The sequence below is a fragment of the Ascaphus truei genome, chromosome 1 (genome assembly GCF_040206685.1).
Source record: "Ascaphus truei isolate aAscTru1 chromosome 1, aAscTru1.hap1, whole genome shotgun sequence".
Taxonomy (NCBI): domain Eukaryota; kingdom Metazoa; phylum Chordata; class Amphibia; order Anura; family Ascaphidae; genus Ascaphus; species Ascaphus truei.
Genome location: NC_134483.1, coordinates 160,356,008 through 160,372,892, shown reverse-complemented (window position 1 = coordinate 160,372,892; position 16,885 = coordinate 160,356,008). Strand labels below are relative to the sequence as shown.

The following is a 16,885-nucleotide window of genomic DNA, read 5'->3' as shown; positions in this document are numbered from 1 at the left end:
AGGGGCGGGGGAGAGATGGGAGATGCAGGGGGAGGGAGAGATGGGAGATGCAGGGGGAGGGAGAGATGGGAGATGCAGGGGCGGGGGGAGAGATGGGAGATGCGGGGGGAGAGATGGGAGATGCAGGGGCGGGGGAGAGATGGGAGATGCAGGGGTGGGGGGAGAGATGGGAGATGCAGGGGCGGGGGGAGAGATGGGAGATGCAGGGGCGGGGGAGAGATGGGAGATGCAGGGGCGGGGGAGAGATGGGAGATGCAGGGGGAGGGAGAGATGGGAGATGCAGGGGCGGGGGGAGAGATGGGAGATGCGGGGGGAGAGATGGGAGATGCAGGGGCGGGGGGAGAGATGGGAGATGCAGGGGGAGGGAGAGATGGGAGATGCAGGGGCGGGGGGAGAGATGGGAGATGCAGGGGTGGGGGGAGAGATGGGAGATGCAGGGGCGGGGGGAGAGATGGGAGATGCAGGGGCGGGGGAGAGATGGGAGATGCAGGGGGGGGAGAGATGGGAGATGCAGGGGCGGGAGAGATGGGAGATGCAGGGGCGGGGGGAGAGATGGGAGATGCAGGGGCGGGGGAGAGATGGGAGATGCAGGGGCGGGGGGAGAGATGGGAGATGCAGGGGCGGGGGGAGAGATGGGAGATGCAGGGGCGGGGGGAGAGATGGGAGATACAGGGGCGGGGGGAGAGGTGGGAGATGCAGGGGCGGGGGGAGAGATGGGAGATGCAGGGGCGGGGGAGAGATGGGAGATGCAGGGGCGGGGGGAGAGATGGGAGATGCAGGGGCGGGGGGAGAGATGGGAGATGCAGGGGCGGGGGGAGAGATGGGAGATGCAGGGGGGGGTTAATATGAGGATGATGATGATGATGATGATTTTACCTGTGCTGCCCAATTTTTAAAAATATATATGGGGGGTCTTTTAAAAAAAGTATTGGGGCGGCAGGGGTCTTTTTAATATGTATTGGCGGGGGTGGGTATTTTTATTATGAATTGCGGGGTGGGTTTTTTGGTATGTATTTTGTGGGGGGATTGAGTGAGTGGGGTAAATGACGGAAGGTAGGGGCGAGTGAGAGAAGAGGGGGGGGGAGTGAGTGAGTGAGGAAAAGAGGGAGTAAGATATAGGGGAGATAAATACATGCGAGGCGGGAGGGGAGTGGAGGGAAGAAGAGTGAGTGAGACGGAGGGGAGAGAGAAATTCATGGGTAGAGGGTGGGAAATAGAGGGGGCTCGTGAGGTGTGAAATTAACCTAAGGCCGCGCTTATAGTGCCGGCGACGCTGACATCATGCTGCGGCCGCTGGAAAAATCTAATTGAAGTGACTTCCAGCGATTGCAACCAAGCCGTCGCGCCGTCCTGTGGCTCCTACTATAAGGGCACGCGACTGCGTCAATACATTTGTTTTGACGCAACGTCGACAGCACTATATGCGCGGCCTAATATGTGTCAGCCAGACAGGGGTTCCCTGAGATTTTTCTAAATACTTCAAGGGTTCCTCCTAACAAAAGAAAGCTGTGTGTGCTGTGCACGCGCATAGTAAGTGAAACTTCTTTGTGTGTGGTCATCAACATATAAAGTAACAATAATATTAGATTTTGTTATAGATGTTTGTAATAAAATGGTATTATTTTTAGATGTTACAATTGCATAGTTTTATTTTTGCTTTTAAAAATGCATACTATCATTTTTAATGCATGAAATAATCGACTTGTGATAACAGCGCTCCTTGCTCCCTGTCATGTGAGCCCAGCGGCGCATGCGCAGTCTAACCATGAAACCCCACCTGAGGCCGCAGCCAATCATTGCTCAGCCGGGGGAGTGGGCGGAAGTGAAGCTGAAGCTGGCAAGACGTGTACTCTCCGGAAGTTGTGTCAGTGGTGGAAGCAGCGGAGAGTCCCTGGTGCTGGTGTGTGTGTGTAGAGCTTTGAGCGTCAGCGGGCGTGTGGGGGGAACGGCGGCAATTAGGCTGTACATACTATGTGCATTGTGAGCACTGTTACCCTGCTACTGTACATACTATGTGCATTCTGAGCACTGTTACCCTGCTACTGTACATACTATGTGCATTCTGAGCGCTGTTACCCTGCTACTGTACATACTATGTGCATTGTGAGCACTGTTACCCTGCTACTGTACATACTATGTGCATTCTGAGCGCTGTTACCCAGCTTCTGTACATACTATGTGCATTCTGAGCGCTGTTACCCTGCTTCTGTACATACTATGTGCATTCTGAGTGCTGTTACCCTGCTACTGTAATATGCACTGTGTATTCTGAGTACTGATACCCTGCTTCTGTATCTACTATATGTATGTGCATTCTGAGTACTGTTACCTTGCTACTGTAATTGTGTACTCTGAGCACTGGTACCCTGAATTAGTATATACTCTGTGCATTTATCCTGCTTCTATAATATACACTGTGCATTCTACATATCAGCTTACTGTACCTGCTGTAACTGCGCATGTCAATCACTGGCACCCCCTTGCTGCCCCTGCTATATGTTGTTATCCTGATGTACATTATCCTCACTCTGCATGTATACTGTATATTGTATATACCATCCCCCACTTACTAAATATATAGTGTACTCTGTGCATGATTATATCATTGTGGTTACTGTATACGCACTCTGTATGCTATTTGTTGTTGTTCTGCTGCATATACCCTGTGCGCCTGCTTAGTATGAAGCGCTAACACACGGCTTTATATTAGTTATATTAGTTATAGTCATTACAGCGCCTGTGTGACTATAGCAGCACAGAGCTTGGCGGCAGCTGAGCAGCGGCCCTGGTTGCCTGTCCTCATGTGAGCCCAGCGGCGCATGCGCAGTGTAACCACGAAACCCCACCTGAGGCCGCAGCCAATCATTGCTCAGCCGGGGGAGTGGGCGGAAGAGAAGCTGAAGCTGGCATGACGTGTACTCTCCGGAAGTTGTGTCAGTGGCGGAAGCAGCGAAGAGTCCCCGGTGCTGGTGTGTGTGTAGAGTCAGCGAGAGGTATGGACACGGTGGGCGTGTGGGGGGAATGGCGCCGCTGCCAGCCGCTTCTGTGCATGCGTGGCGTCCATCAGCGGTGCCATCACAACTGCGCATGCGCGGCATGGCCGCGGGTGCGGGCAGCGAACGACCGGCTATCGCCAACGCATGTGACAGCGGGCGTGTGGGGGGAGCGGCGTCCATTACGTGACGTCACTTCTGTTTCACATTTCGTCTCCATCTCTCCAGTTTTGTCCCATCATGACTAGGTGCCACTAAAGAAGTTTCACTTCAAAAAGGTTGGGAATCACTGGTCTAGTCTATCTTCTTAATCCACCTCGTAGCAGGGCTAATAAGTACTGTAAGTAGCAACATATATTTATAGCACACAACCCTATTTCCGCTCTTTATTTTGCAAATTGTAATATTATTTACACAAGCCACAAGGTCAAGTCAGGAATGAGGAATGTCAAATTTTAAAAATGTCTTAATTTTAATTAATGCCTTCATTTTTTATTTAATTTTAATTAATGTCAATTAATTATTTATGTAATCGATCTTAGGGTTGTGGTGCCACAACCAGGGAAGTCCTAGGACTACTGGAGTCCAGGAAAAGCAAATAACATAGAATGACGGTGTCTCTGTGAAGTGCCCCAACCGTAACCAGCAAAGGATTAGTCTCGAGTGTAATGGTCCCAGGTATCATAGGTTTTCCATCAATGACCACTACTGCTAACAGAATCTGCCTGGTACGGAGAGGAAGGGAGATAAGTTCCGTAAAATGCGTGGTCAATGAAATTCCCTGCGGCTTCTGGATCCACAAAAGCCTGAGTGAAAATGGAGGTTTGTCCCCAGGAGAGTGAAACCGGCAGGAGCAGACGCGAAGGTTGTGACGGACAAGGAATAGAATACATACCCAGAGAATATTCCTCTATCTTCACTGGGCGCTGGAGTTTCACGATTTCTGACAATTTCAGTTAACTGAGCCCACAGTACAGACACAGCCCCCTGGCACGTCTGGGTTTTCTCCTGCTCAGGTAATTTGGTATCACCTACTTGCATCGGTTCCTCCTCAGAGAGATGTGTAGAAACAAGGGTCTGAAAGTTGGGGACAAGCCGGATTATTGGGGTTTTTGAGGATCGGTTTCATTCGGTCTTCCGTTCTCGCATCCGGAGATCCATTCGGATACAGAGAGCAATTAATTCCTCCAGATCCGTGGGGGTGTCCCGGCAAGTCAGTTCGTCCTTTGAGGGTTTAAAGTCTCTGCCAAAATGCTGCCAGCAGAGCTTCATTCTTCAAGCCCGTCTCTGTAGCAAGAGTTCGAAATTCAATGGCATACTGGCCCACAGTACAGGTTCCTTTGCTAATTCGAAGTAGTGAAGCAGAAGCAGAGGACCCGCGACCGGAGCGTCAAAAACTTTTTAAAATGCTTGGAGAAAGGCAGCGGCATCGTTAACCAGTGGGGATTCCTTTTCCCAGATAGATGAGGATTTGGCCTGGGCCTCTACTATCAGTAGGGAAATTACATAGGCTACCCTGGATCGATGGGTGCAGAACATGGAGGGCTGTAGTTCGAACTGAATCGAACATTGATTAAAAAATCCTCTACAAGTCATAGGGTCCCCTTCATAACTTAGAAGCATTGGGATCCCTGGGCGTAGGGGAGGGCGGAGCTGGCGCCAGAGACGCTACCAGCAATTGTGGTGCAGGGGTAGAACCCACCTAGAGTGTATCCAGCCGGATAATCATGTCCTGAAGCCGGCTAGAAACGAGTGCCATCTGTTGGTATTGCTGGGCGAGACATGTCTTACGATATCCGAGTAGTTCCCCTTGGAGAGATGGCTCGCACTACCTCAGCGGGGTCCATGTTTGGCCGAGTAAAATGTGACGGTGCTCGTCTCAAATCATGAAGAGGACCCGAAGGGCTAAGGTAGCGATGCAGAATAACCGACCAGACTCCTGTTAGAGTATCCATAGTCGGTAAGCAGACAGAGAGGTCAGGGCTGGCAGCAGTAGTGCAAAGTCCAGTAAACTGGCAAATGGTCAGGGCAGGCAGAGAGCAGCGATGTCAGGTTCACAGTCCAGGGTCAGCAACTGGGGAATCCAAACAGATGAAAGGGTAAAGGCTCAACGGATTTCTGCAACAAAAAAAAAACTATTGGGCCAAGTTTGGCACCCAAACTTGAGAAAGGCAGCTGTATCTGCTGAAACGTCACGTCGTTACTTGGCCCAATAAATAGTTTATTTTTGCAGGAATGCCTTGTGCCCTCCTTCGTATGTGATTGCTATGTGTCTGTGTACAGTATACATTGATCCATATATATTGAGGAAACTGAACTATGGGCGTGCTGTCGTTTTCCTTGATACTGTCTCTGGCCAGTAAATGTACACAGTGCACCTCTTAATCATTTTTGCTTATGGTGTACACAAGTCTGCTTTAATGACTGCAGAAGGCAACATACATTTGGTAAGGAGAAGCCTATTTATTGGGAATTTCTATCTGCAGCAGACAGTGTTAGCTGATCCTAGATTTCATAAGAAGTTAAGAATTGATGTCTAATTGTATTATGTAAATATATTTATTGAATTATACACCGAGATATCAAAATGAGTGAGTCTGACTGAATCAATGAGACACGCGGAAAATTGTGTTCATATGGATATTGCATGTTTCCCTTAAAACCGTGTTGTCACTACCTGTTCTCATATACTCATAACTGAAGATTTATTAAATGTTGCCTTTCACTCATTCACATGAACGGGCCATAATGGTGCCTTATGGTTTAGCAATGTATAGTACTGTAAATATGGTTATGTGTCTAATGTGCCAGACATGTACAAGAATGGAATTAAACTGCAGTGCAACCATGCCAGTGTTCTCATTCAGCTACTGATGAACTGATGACCCCTGCTTCTTGTTCATTATTGCTAAATAAAAAAAGCGATCCCTAACCTACGGCCAGCACAAAAATAACAATCGGCTGCAGCTTGTGTCTGACATTGACACATCTTACTTACTTCTGACTATATGAAGCCAAGAAAGTAGCTAAGTAATTTTCACCATAGCAACAACCCATGACATCAATAGCAGAAAATCTAAACCACTGGACAACGAGAGTACAAAAATAATTCTGTATGCAAAATGAAAAGGATTGAGCTAAAGGTCACATATTTCGAGAGATTAGGTCTAATAATGACTTTATTATAGAATTTCCCTGCCTGAGCTAATATATTATGATTTGTAATACTGTTGCAAACCCATCTAAAATATATATATATATATATATATATATATTTGGAAAGAAGACCTTCAAGCGCTACAATGAAAATTATCTATACATGTAAATAACCACAGTGCAATATTAATATACAACTATTGACAACAATGTGTATATAAGGAGGGTGTAACCTAAAATACCTGACCCTAATAAATGCAGCCAACTAGGTCCACGACCCCACAAAACGCAGAGAGAATGACCTAGGCGCAGAAAAAAGAAAGGGGGAGGGGGGAAAAACACAGAGTAGTATGTCTCAATAAGTATCACAGATAGAGGGTGAGGGATACACGCACCCTTAGGTGGATAATAAAGGCATTTATCCACATAAATGGGATCTGGAACTATTGTAGTTTCTTCTGTATGAATGGATTTGTTTTCACACTTGGTGAGATCACTCTTCTTACTTGATTTATTTCTCAATCCACGAGAGACATCATATGGGAATGAAAATATAGAAAGAACATATAGTGTAACACAGTTTTATTAAAATATAAAAAACCTATAAACATATAGGTAATGTACTCACACTTTGAGTAATAAAACAGGCAGTTGGAGAGATTTATAATCAAACTGAGTCTCTCACACTCAGTTTGTGCCCCGACTCACTGCTATCCGAATGCTGGGAGACTGTTAGTGAATTGTCCTGCTCCGTGTCGGTAACCGGCGTCTGGTCTCCCTGACCCCCGTGCACTTCCGCGTCACGTGTCTGCTCCCAGTCTCGTGAGATCTCGCTCGCTCCAGTCGCTTGCTCAGGAGCTATTCTGCTTCCAGGGGTTCTCTGATCGAGTCTCTCTCAACCTCTTGCTTCAATCTGTGTTACCGCCGAACAGAAAGTCACCCAACGTTTCACCAAATGCGGCTTCTTCAGAACCCCAGAACTTGACCCGCGGCATCATTTGACATCACGTTACCAGGGCAACCGTAATGTCACATGACCCCACGGCATAATTTGACGCCGCGTTGCCATGGTCACGCATCCTGAAGCCGGCTGAATCCCGGTAAGTAGAGGTTGCAGAGGCCTCGCGCGGTCCTCGTGCGTGTAATTCAAATGCCTTGGGGAAGAGCGCAGATCTTCTGCAACCACCAGCGCCCCATCAAAAAAATCTTGCGCCCACCAGTTTGCACACCGCTGACCTAGTGAATGATCCCTGAAGGTAAAATATGTTAAAAGTACTGGTCTCCGGGAGACTTCTGGTGACGTCAGGAGGAATGGCTGCATGAGACCTCAGCTCCCAAGCCCCTCCAAACTGCTGTCTTAAGAGCAAGCAAATCCCGCTATAAAAACCTGCCTAATGCCGAAATGTAATAAATAAAACACCCACGATACAGACCTAGGGACTGCTAGACACCCTGAGTGTTTGAACCTTACTCCCCAGGAAGAAGCGCCCTGAGAGGCCCCCTGCGACTCCCGGCACCCGGTGTAAGATCTCCTGCTGACTGGCCCGAGAGGCAGGGACACACAGAGAACCCTGCGACGTCCGGATTGGCACGGGAACGACGGCGTTCCCGTCGCAGCCTCTGGCGGCTTTGAGGTAGGACTGGGGCAGCTACACACCGCTGCGGAACCCTTTCCCCCACCAGCACATATCCTCCCCATATCCTCCCCTAATAAATAACATAATAAAAAAAAGGACACAAACCTGGTCTACAGCATGGTCAGGAGGGGAGGGCGCAGGGATACTCCCCCCCTAGCAGTTTGACCTACACGCCCCGGTCGTGGGGTTGGAGGGGAGGGAGCCGCCATCTTGGGCAGGCACTCCGAGGAGGAACTACCAACCGTTATAGGTGGATAAGGCAGGGCGGTCGTCCTGAGCAGTAGATCCCCACACCTGCTGTCTGAGCCTCGGGGTCCCACCATCTCCCACCTCTCCAGCAAGATTGATGAGAATGAAATAAAGAATCCCAAACAAATTGTAGACACTTGTCTGAGAGGGGGGGGGGGGGAAATCAAGCTAGAAGAGAGAGGCCACGGGAGTGCTCCGGGCGCGTTGTCCCAGAGAGGCCCCTACGTGCCCGTAACGCTCCTAGCCCCCCCTCCCCCCCCCCCCCAAAAAAAGAGGCCGGCGGAGGATTCCACATCGCAGTGTGTGGCTCCTTGATTGAGGAGCCCCTGAGTGCCTCCCCCTAAAGATCTCCCGCAGCTGAAACTTCCCCTAAACACCCACAAACTCACCCCAGGCAGGGAAGAAATGGCAAACAAAGCCAATCGGCTACAAAATCAGGGGGTCAACCGGTTTTTCCCCCCCACGAAGCGCCCGCCGGAGCTATCGATTGAACCCCAAGATGGTGACGAGGAGCACACGCGAGTCGAGACGGGGTCCGCTCAGAGCATACCAGACCCTGATATCCCAGCGCTGGGTTTGGGCAAAGAATATTTTGAATCCCTCTTCCAAAAAATGAGGAAAGGATCCCAGCATGATTTATCCACAGCCCTGGAAGGTCTGAGGTCAGATATATGTGGACTCACCTCACGCACGGAAGAACTGGAAACAAAAATGGAGGAAGTACTCATGAACCAGTCAAGCGCTGACGACGAGGTGGCAAGACTAGGTCGCGTTGTGAACGAGCTCAGGGAGACCCTGGAGGATCAGGAGAACAGGGAGCGCAGACAGAATATACGCATCAGAAACATCCCTTAGTCGGTCTCCCCGGACGCCCTGCGCAGAACTTTCCTAACAATAGTCCCCGAACTCTTGGACCATGACCTGCAGATGGACCGGGCGCATCGGGCCTTAGGCCCCAGATCAACAGATCCAAATAGCCGCCGAGATGTAATAGTAAAATTACACTCCTACTCTGCCAAAGACAAAATCATGACTGCTAGTAGAGGGATTGGTGAACTCCAGATGGATAACAACCCGATCCAAATCTTTGGGGACCTATCCAGGGCCACCATCAACAGACGAAGAGAGATGAAGCCCTTCACGACTATCCTCAGGGATAGAGGTATTAAATATAGATGGGGCTTCCCCTTTAAGCTGGTAGTCCTCAAAGACGGCTGTTACCATACCATCTCCAGGCCCAAAGAATCCCCGGAGTTCCTGAAATCGCTGGATCTGACACCCCTGATGCAGCTGAGGCCCCTCGAGCCTCACAGTGACTAGCAAACCAGAGGAGACCATAATCTCCTTTCCCAACCGTCAGCCAGCGTCTGCAGCTGAGGGGCGGCTCTCCCCCCTGGCTCCTTTCACGGTCCTCATCCCGCCGGCAGAACAAGCCCAGCTGTTCAGACGTCACTCAGCCACCTTTTCCACCACCCCCGTTTTTTCACCCACCCCCCTCCCACCCCTCCTCTGCCCTCTCCCCACCCCCATACCCCTCCCTCCCCCCCTGGTTGGCTCACTCTTTGGTTTTCCTGAGAGGAGCCCTCCAGCCAAGGTCCCAGCCTCACCCTGATGCTTGCCCTCCCTCGCGCAAGGACTCCCACCAACACCAGGTCCGGATCCGCCGAGGCCTGAGAGAAGAACTTACCAATCAACCATAGACCCTCTGCTCTGCCCTAGGGCCTATCCTCCTATGTCCCACGCTTCCCCCTCCGATGCAGCAGATCCTTCCTACTCGATCGTTTAGCAAGAGAGAAATCTTACAACTCTGTCCTGGTTGGCTGTTTGAGAGACTCCAATCTCCCTGGACACTGGCCCATGCAGCCGCCGACGCTCCAAGTGCGCTCTCCGCTGGGTGGAAGGTTGTATAATCCCCCCTCCCCCTATCTACTCCTAAAGACACCCAAATAATTTGGGAAATGTTCACCCCCACGCATCACCAAAAATACTGGATATACTGTTTTAAATATGCGCCTTACTCCCACTCCTCTTTCTCCCCCCCGCAACTCCTTCCCCCCCTCCCCTTTTTACGTGTCATCTCCGAACAAAAAAAGGGGGGTAGCCGTACTAATCAAGAACAGTGTTTCCTTCGCCCTCAAAAAATCCATCCCAGACCCTGAAGGGAGATATCTTCTCCTCCAAGGCACCCTATCAGGCTCGCCCATCACTTTACTCAAGCTCTACGCCCCCAACGAAAACCAGAAACCATTTCTGAAAAAACTTCTCGAATCCATCAATCAACAGTCTCTCACCTCATTAATTATAGCAGGAGACTTTAATATGGTTCTATCCCCGGCCTGTGACAAATCAACCACCCTAACTACTCACTCTACCCAAACCCAGGGAAAAGCCAAGAAATTCAGAAATATTATAGAAAGTTTCTCTCTGGTAGATATCTGGAGGGCCCAGCACCAAGGTCAGTGGGACTACACCTTCTTTTCAGCCCCTCATCAGTCTTACTCGAGGATTGACTATTTTCTAGGTACCAAGATTGTTTTCCAGGCGTTCTCCCACTCAGATATTGGTCCAATAACCTGGTCCGACCATGCCTCACTCCTACTGTCCCTCTCTCTGCCGTTTGTTAAAAACAATGCGTACAATTGGAAACTAAACGATTCCCTCCTCAATGTCCCTGAAATAGAATTAACAATCAAGCAAAAGCTATCCAGCTTTTTCAAGATAAATAAAGGATCTGTCTCTGCCCCAGCGATGCTATGGGAAGCTCATAAAGCCTCCATCAGAGGCGACCTTATCTCAATAGCCTCCTATCGGAAAAAAATGAAATATAAGTTACAGAAAGAGCTAACAGAGAAAATTCTAGTGTCAGGGTCGCCTAGACCTCCTGCCTAGCCATAGCTTCCTTGTCCACTGGGTGTGCTGCTGCCTTCTGTTGGCTCTGGGTTCCTCTGTCTGTCTGTCTTCTTGTTGCTCCTGTCTCTGTCCTTATAGCTTGCTTCCTGTATGTTGTTTTTGCCTTTGCTTGATGTCAGACTCCTTATGCACATGCTTCTGATTCCTGATTTGTTTCTGTACCTGTATTATAGAAGTCTGTTCACAGTAAAAGCCCTTGCTGGTAATCTGGCTTGTCCCTGTTTGTTCCTGTTCTCAGTCCCTGCCCCCAGACCTGTCCTGCCCCGCCTGTCCTGTTCCAGTCTTCTCGTTGCCGACCTCTGCTTGTTACCTGACTTCGCTACCTGCCGCCTGCCTCGGACCCCTGCTTGTTACCTGACTTCGCTACCTGCCGCCTGCCTCGGACCTCTGCTTGTTACCTGACTTCGCTACCTGCCGCCTGCCTCGGACCCCTGCTTGTGACCCCTACTTCGCTTCCTGCTGTTCCGGCCACCGAGATCCTACCCGCCACAGGAGTCTCCCGTGACAGAAAGCAAAGGCCACTTCTGGATCTCGCTGGAACAGATTCTTCTTCTGCCTGCACCCTTTCCTGCCTGCTGCAGCAGACCACATCCGCATGGTTGAAGATAAGTACTTTCGTTTCTTTTTTGGAAATCCAAGTTGGGATTTTGAAAGGTTTTTTTTTGTTGCTGCTAAGTGTTCTGCAAGAATTATTGCGTTCATAACAAAAACATTTTTTCTGAGACTAGAACTGTTGCTGCAGAGACTATTGCAATGCCTGGGTTAACCCTTGCAGTACCTATTTAGACTCTGACTTTTCATTTCCTGGATAAGGCTTGTCTCTGCATCACTGGTTGGACCACTGCTGTTCACAGGGTTCCCATTTCAAAAGACAAGAGTGCTTCTATTATTTTGTTACTGCATACTGTGATTTTTCCTGCAATCTGTAGTTTTTCATATGATTGTTCTAAGGTTTCAGGTTTACCTGCAAGTTCCCCTAAAGTTTGTTTCTCTGCAACATATGATATCCCTACGCCTGATATCAAAGGTTTCAGATTTGACTGCAAGGTTCTCTGTCTGATATTCCTATGTCTGATGTCTAAAGTTTCAGATTTAACTGCAAAGTTCTGTCTATTCACTGGTTGGACCACTGCTGTTCACAGGGTTCCCATTTTAAAAGACAAGAGTGCTTCTATTATTTTGTCACTGCATACTGTGATATTTTCTTGCATCTATAGTTTTTCATATGATTGGTTCTAAGGTTTCAGGTTTAACTGCAAGTTCCCCTAAAGTTTGTTTCTCTGCAACATATGATATCCCTACGCCTGATATCAAAGGTTTCAGATTTGACTGCAGGGTTCTCTGTCTGATATTCCTATGTCCGATGTCAAAAGTTTCAGATCTAACTACAAGTTTTCTCTGTATTAGTTTCCTGTTGTCTATATGATATCCCTACACCTGATGCCTAAAGATTCAGATATAACTACAGGTTTCTCTGTCTATGTTTTTTCCTTGCATTTATAAATCTCTGTGACTGATGCTAAAGTCTCAAAGGGTCAGCTCTCCTATCTTGTGTCTCTCTGTGTCTAATATTCCTGTTGTTCATTCTAATGCTTCTGTTTTAAAAACACATTTCCTCTTTACTGGTTTCTTGGGAAGTGTGGTTTAATTATGGCTCCCACTCAAACAGTCTTGAGCAGTAAATGTGAACACAGTACCACTGATTCTTCAGAACTTCTCAAAACAAGGAAGAAGAAGAAAAAGAAGGGAGGCATTACTGTGGAAGTTGCAGAAGGAATTAAGAATGAAAATTTAACCTCAGAGTCTGCATTTGATGAAAGAAATATGCTGCAGCTTAAGGCAACTCACAGACGTATCCCAAGAATAGTGGAAGAGAAGAAAGATGCTTCTACTCAGACGCTTCAAGCTGCACAGAAAGCGATTGATTGTCTTTATGGACGTTTAGATAAGGAGCAAGAAGCCAACGCTGCACTACAGAGCTGTCTTTCCTCGGCATTTGCTAAGTGTGTTCTGCAGGAAAAAGAAAAGCACCAGTTGGAGAGTGACCTGGATGTCATGTCAGGTGAGCTGGAGAAGGCATATGCTGAGGTTGCTGAAAATCGGCGCCACGCTTCTAAAAGTAACGAATTCCTGGAAATCTCTATGAAGGAAATTGACAGGCTTAATACAGAGCTTAAAGTCTCCCATGAGGATATTTACTACTTCAAAAAAGAGATGGAAGTCGATCGGGAGGAGAGATGCTACTTGACAACAGAGATACGTTCTATGAGAGAAATCTTCGAAGGGTTAAATATCAGTTTTGAAACTGTAACCCAAGAGTGCAAGAATCTCTATGTCCAAGTCAGTGAAGGAGATAAGAAACTCCATGAATTAGGAGAGGAGAAGAAACAGTTGGTCCAGGAAAAGTTAGACGTGCAGACAGCACTGCAGAATGCAGAGTGAGTGCTGCAAGAAGAACGTGTCTCCCTGGAGCGGCGCACACAAGCAGAAAATATGCTGCAGAGTCAGCTGCGAGAACTGCGTACACATCTGCAGGACACCAAGGAGAAATGGGTGAATGCTGAAGAAAAGCAGCGAGTTCTGCAGGAAGAAAGTTTCCAGACTGCCTACAAAATAAGAATGCTGCAAGATTATTTGAGTACCCAGTGTGTCCCCAAAGAGCAGCATGAGGAGCTGAAGGCCACACTGAGCATAACCAGAGCCTCGCTGGAGGAAGAGCTAAAGCTAGCAGCTGAACACACATCTCAGCAGCTCACAGCGCTGCAGGCGCAGATCGCTGAGCTCAAGACACAGCTTGCCAAAAAGGAGGAGAGAGAGAAGGTGTCCGTCTGTCAAGTGGCTGGCCTGACACAGCGCTATGAGGTCAAAATGGCCGATGCCTGCAAATTATTGGACCACACAGCCTGTGATAAGGTCCGGCTGCAGCTGGAGCTGGACAATGCCCGGGAGGAGTACCGGCAGCTGCAGATCAGAAATGAAGAAGATGAAACATATTTAAGCTTTACTCTGAGTCAGCTGGGAGATATGGAGTCGCGACTCAACTCCAAAGAAGCCGAACTGACAACTGCATTGAGTGGGAAAAGAAGTGCAGAAGGACAGCTTCAAGAGCTGAAAAATCAAATAGATGGTCTTAATGAGAATTTAGGTGATACCACGAAACGGCAGTCACAAAAAGAGACCACGGAAAGTGAATATGTCCCCTCTGCCGCATGTGAAGAGCCTGATGTATCTGTTCCCGATGCTCCTGCTATGACGTTAGACGGATCCCTGGTGAAGTTCCTTGCTATGCCTAATATTCTTGATGCCGATGCCAACGCTCTTGTGATGAGGATAAATGCACCTCTCACAGATTTCCCATCAGCACTTGACGTACACATTAAGTTGGCCTTCCATCAAGATTTCCCTGAAGACCCTGGAGGGTTGTCCGGCGTTGTTGCTGATCCCTATGTTCCTGCAAAACATGGAGTGTTGTCCGAAGGCCATCGTGAGTCGGCCTTCCATCAGGGACACCTTGCTAAACCTGGAGGGTTGTCAGGAGGATCTACTGGCTCCTCTGCTCCTGCTGTGAAGACAAGCGCACGTTCTTCCGCTTATCTACGAAAATCTGATGCGTACTCTGCTGAGCCTGTGACCTACTCTGTAAAGTCAAGCTTACTGCTCACAGATTCTCTGGCGTTTGGGTTGATGCATCCTGACATTCAACTGTTCCGAGAGAGAATTGAATTCCTCTGTCGGCTTTCTGATGGACTTTTTCAATCTGTACCTGGGGAGTACTCTCTGCCCGCTGACAAACCACCAGAGGTGGGTCACCTTGAGTCCACTTTTCATCAAGGCCTCCGGGAAGAGCCTGGAGGATCGTCCGGAGAACGCTCTTGAGAGGGGGGAGTAATGTCAGGGTCGCCTAGACCTCCTGCCTAGCCATAGCTTCCTTGTCCACTGGGTGTGCTGCTGCCTTCTGTTGGCTCTGGGTTCCTCTGTCTGTCTGTCTTCTTGTTGCTCCTGTCTCTGTCCTTATAGCTTACTTCCTGTCTGTTGTTTTTGCCTTTGCTTGATGTCAGACTCCTTATGCACATGCTTCTGATTCCTGATTTGTTTCTGTACCTGTACCTGTATTATAGAAGTCTGTTCACAGTAAAAGCCCTTGCTGGTAATCTGGATTGTCCCTGTTTGTTCCTGTTCTCAGTCCCTGCCCCCAGACCTGTCCTGCCCCGTCTGTCCTGTTCCAGTCTCCTCGTTGCCGACCTCTGCTTGCTACCTGACTTCGCTACCTGCCGCCTGCCTCGGACCCCTGCTTGTTACCTGACTTCGCTACCTGCCGCCTGCCTCGGACCTCTGCTTGTTACCTGACTTCGCTACCTGCCACCTGCCTCGGACCCCTGCTTGTGACCCCTACTTCGCTTCCTGCTGTTCCGGCCACCGAGATCCTACCCGCCACAGGAGTCTCCCGTGACATCTAGAATTAGAACAGCAGCACAAAAATAACCCCTCCAAAACATTATACAGATTACTGGAAAAAACAAGATCAGAATTAAAACAAACGCAACTCGACGAGGTAGAGAGAGTACTCAGATGGACCAATCAGAGGTTCTACGACAGGGGCAATAAAGCGGGCAGGTTGCTGAGCCAGATGGGGCAAAGGGCTGATAAGTAAAGCCCTTTGTTAGGGGAGTGTAAGGAGATAAACAATAAAGGCGGGAAAAACACTCACACGGGCCAGTGTGAGTGCACACTCCAATTGGTATATTTCCTTCTTACAGATGCTTTCTTTGCTCCTGTGGGTGGAGCTATACCTCGGTGCAGGAGTGAGTAAAGAACTTATTTCTTCACTGTAGCTCTGATAACATAGTTTTAATAGATTCAAAACAAAACAAATAAAAATACATATAAACTAAAATAAACTATAAAATACAATACTGAAGCAGGACGGTGAGGCACCCCAAGGTGACTGCCCAGTTCAAAGGAGTCGTACTGTTGGCTTGCTGTAGATGACTCCCTGCTTTTACGTCTGTCTGCAGGGCTGCAGCTGCGCCGTCTGGCTCCTCTATGGTGGCTGTGACTGTCCAAAAAGATGAGCAACACATTTCGCCTGTGACTGGGCTTCCTCAGGCACTAAACATGGCTGCCCCCTATCACCCCTACTATTCGCAATCTCTATCGAGCTTTTGGCAGCCAAAATCAGAAATGACCCAAGAATACAGGGCATTAAGATTGCCAAGACTGAACATAAAATCTAACTATTCGCGGATGACATTATACTGACCCTCACGGATCCCCATACCACCATTCCCAATCTCCAAAGACTCCTGGACCAATTTGGCCGAATTTCAGATTACAAAATTAACATGGACAAATGGAAGCCCTAAATCTCTCCCTGTCAGAGTCGACCTGGAAAATGCTCCAATCTAACTATAAATATAGATGGAACTCCTCCTAGATAAAATATCTTGGAGTTAAAATTAATTCCTACAACTCTCTATACCAGGCCAATTACCCCTGTTATTTAACCAAATCAAAAAGGATCTAGAATCCTGGAATAAACTCCAAATCTCATGGTTTGGTAGGATCATTTCAATCAAAATGAACATCCTCCCTAGACTCCTATATTATTTCCAAAAGCTCCCTATAGACATTCCCATGTCTGAACTTAAAAATATACAAGCCCACATATTACAATTTATATGGAATAACCGAAAACAAAGAGTTCCAAGGTCGGTTTTGTTATCTCCCAAGTTGGGTGGGGGACTGGGGGTCCCTGACGTGATTAAATACTACCAGGCAGCTTGGCTACGCCAAGCGGTGACTTGGAATAGCAACCCGGCCACATCATGTTCGCTTGAGATAGAATCCCACTATGCGGCACCTTTACCCCTATTGGCGATCCTGTGGGTTCGGAACGATAAGGAGAAAGGGTCTAGGAAATACGATCTGGGAGAAATTAGG

General features: G+C 48.4%; 1 protein-coding gene and 1 long non-coding RNA gene across 2 annotated transcripts in view; both read left to right on the top strand.

The window, feature by feature from the left end:
- The window catches only part of LOC142493205 (uncharacterized), a 58,808-nt gene that overhangs the window by 9,583 nt on the left and 32,340 nt on the right, over nucleotides 1-16,885 (top strand). The gene's annotated exons all lie outside the window — the stretch shown is intronic.
- Nucleotides 1,230-15,087, top strand: LOC142493199 (uncharacterized). Its single transcript, XM_075596823.1, has 2 exons — nucleotides 1,230-7,783; nucleotides 11,184-15,087. The coding sequence occupies exon 2, from the start codon at nucleotides 13,439-13,441 to the stop codon at nucleotides 14,819-14,821; it is 1,383 nt and encodes a 460-aa protein (XP_075452938.1). The 5' UTR covers nucleotides 1,230-7,783; nucleotides 11,184-13,438; the 3' UTR covers nucleotides 14,822-15,087.

Excerpts from the sequence above, each read along its gene's own strand:
- LOC142493199 (XM_075596823.1), top strand. The coding sequence starts at position 13,439 with ATGCTGCAGAGTCAGCTGCGAGAACTGCGTACACATCTGCAGGACACC.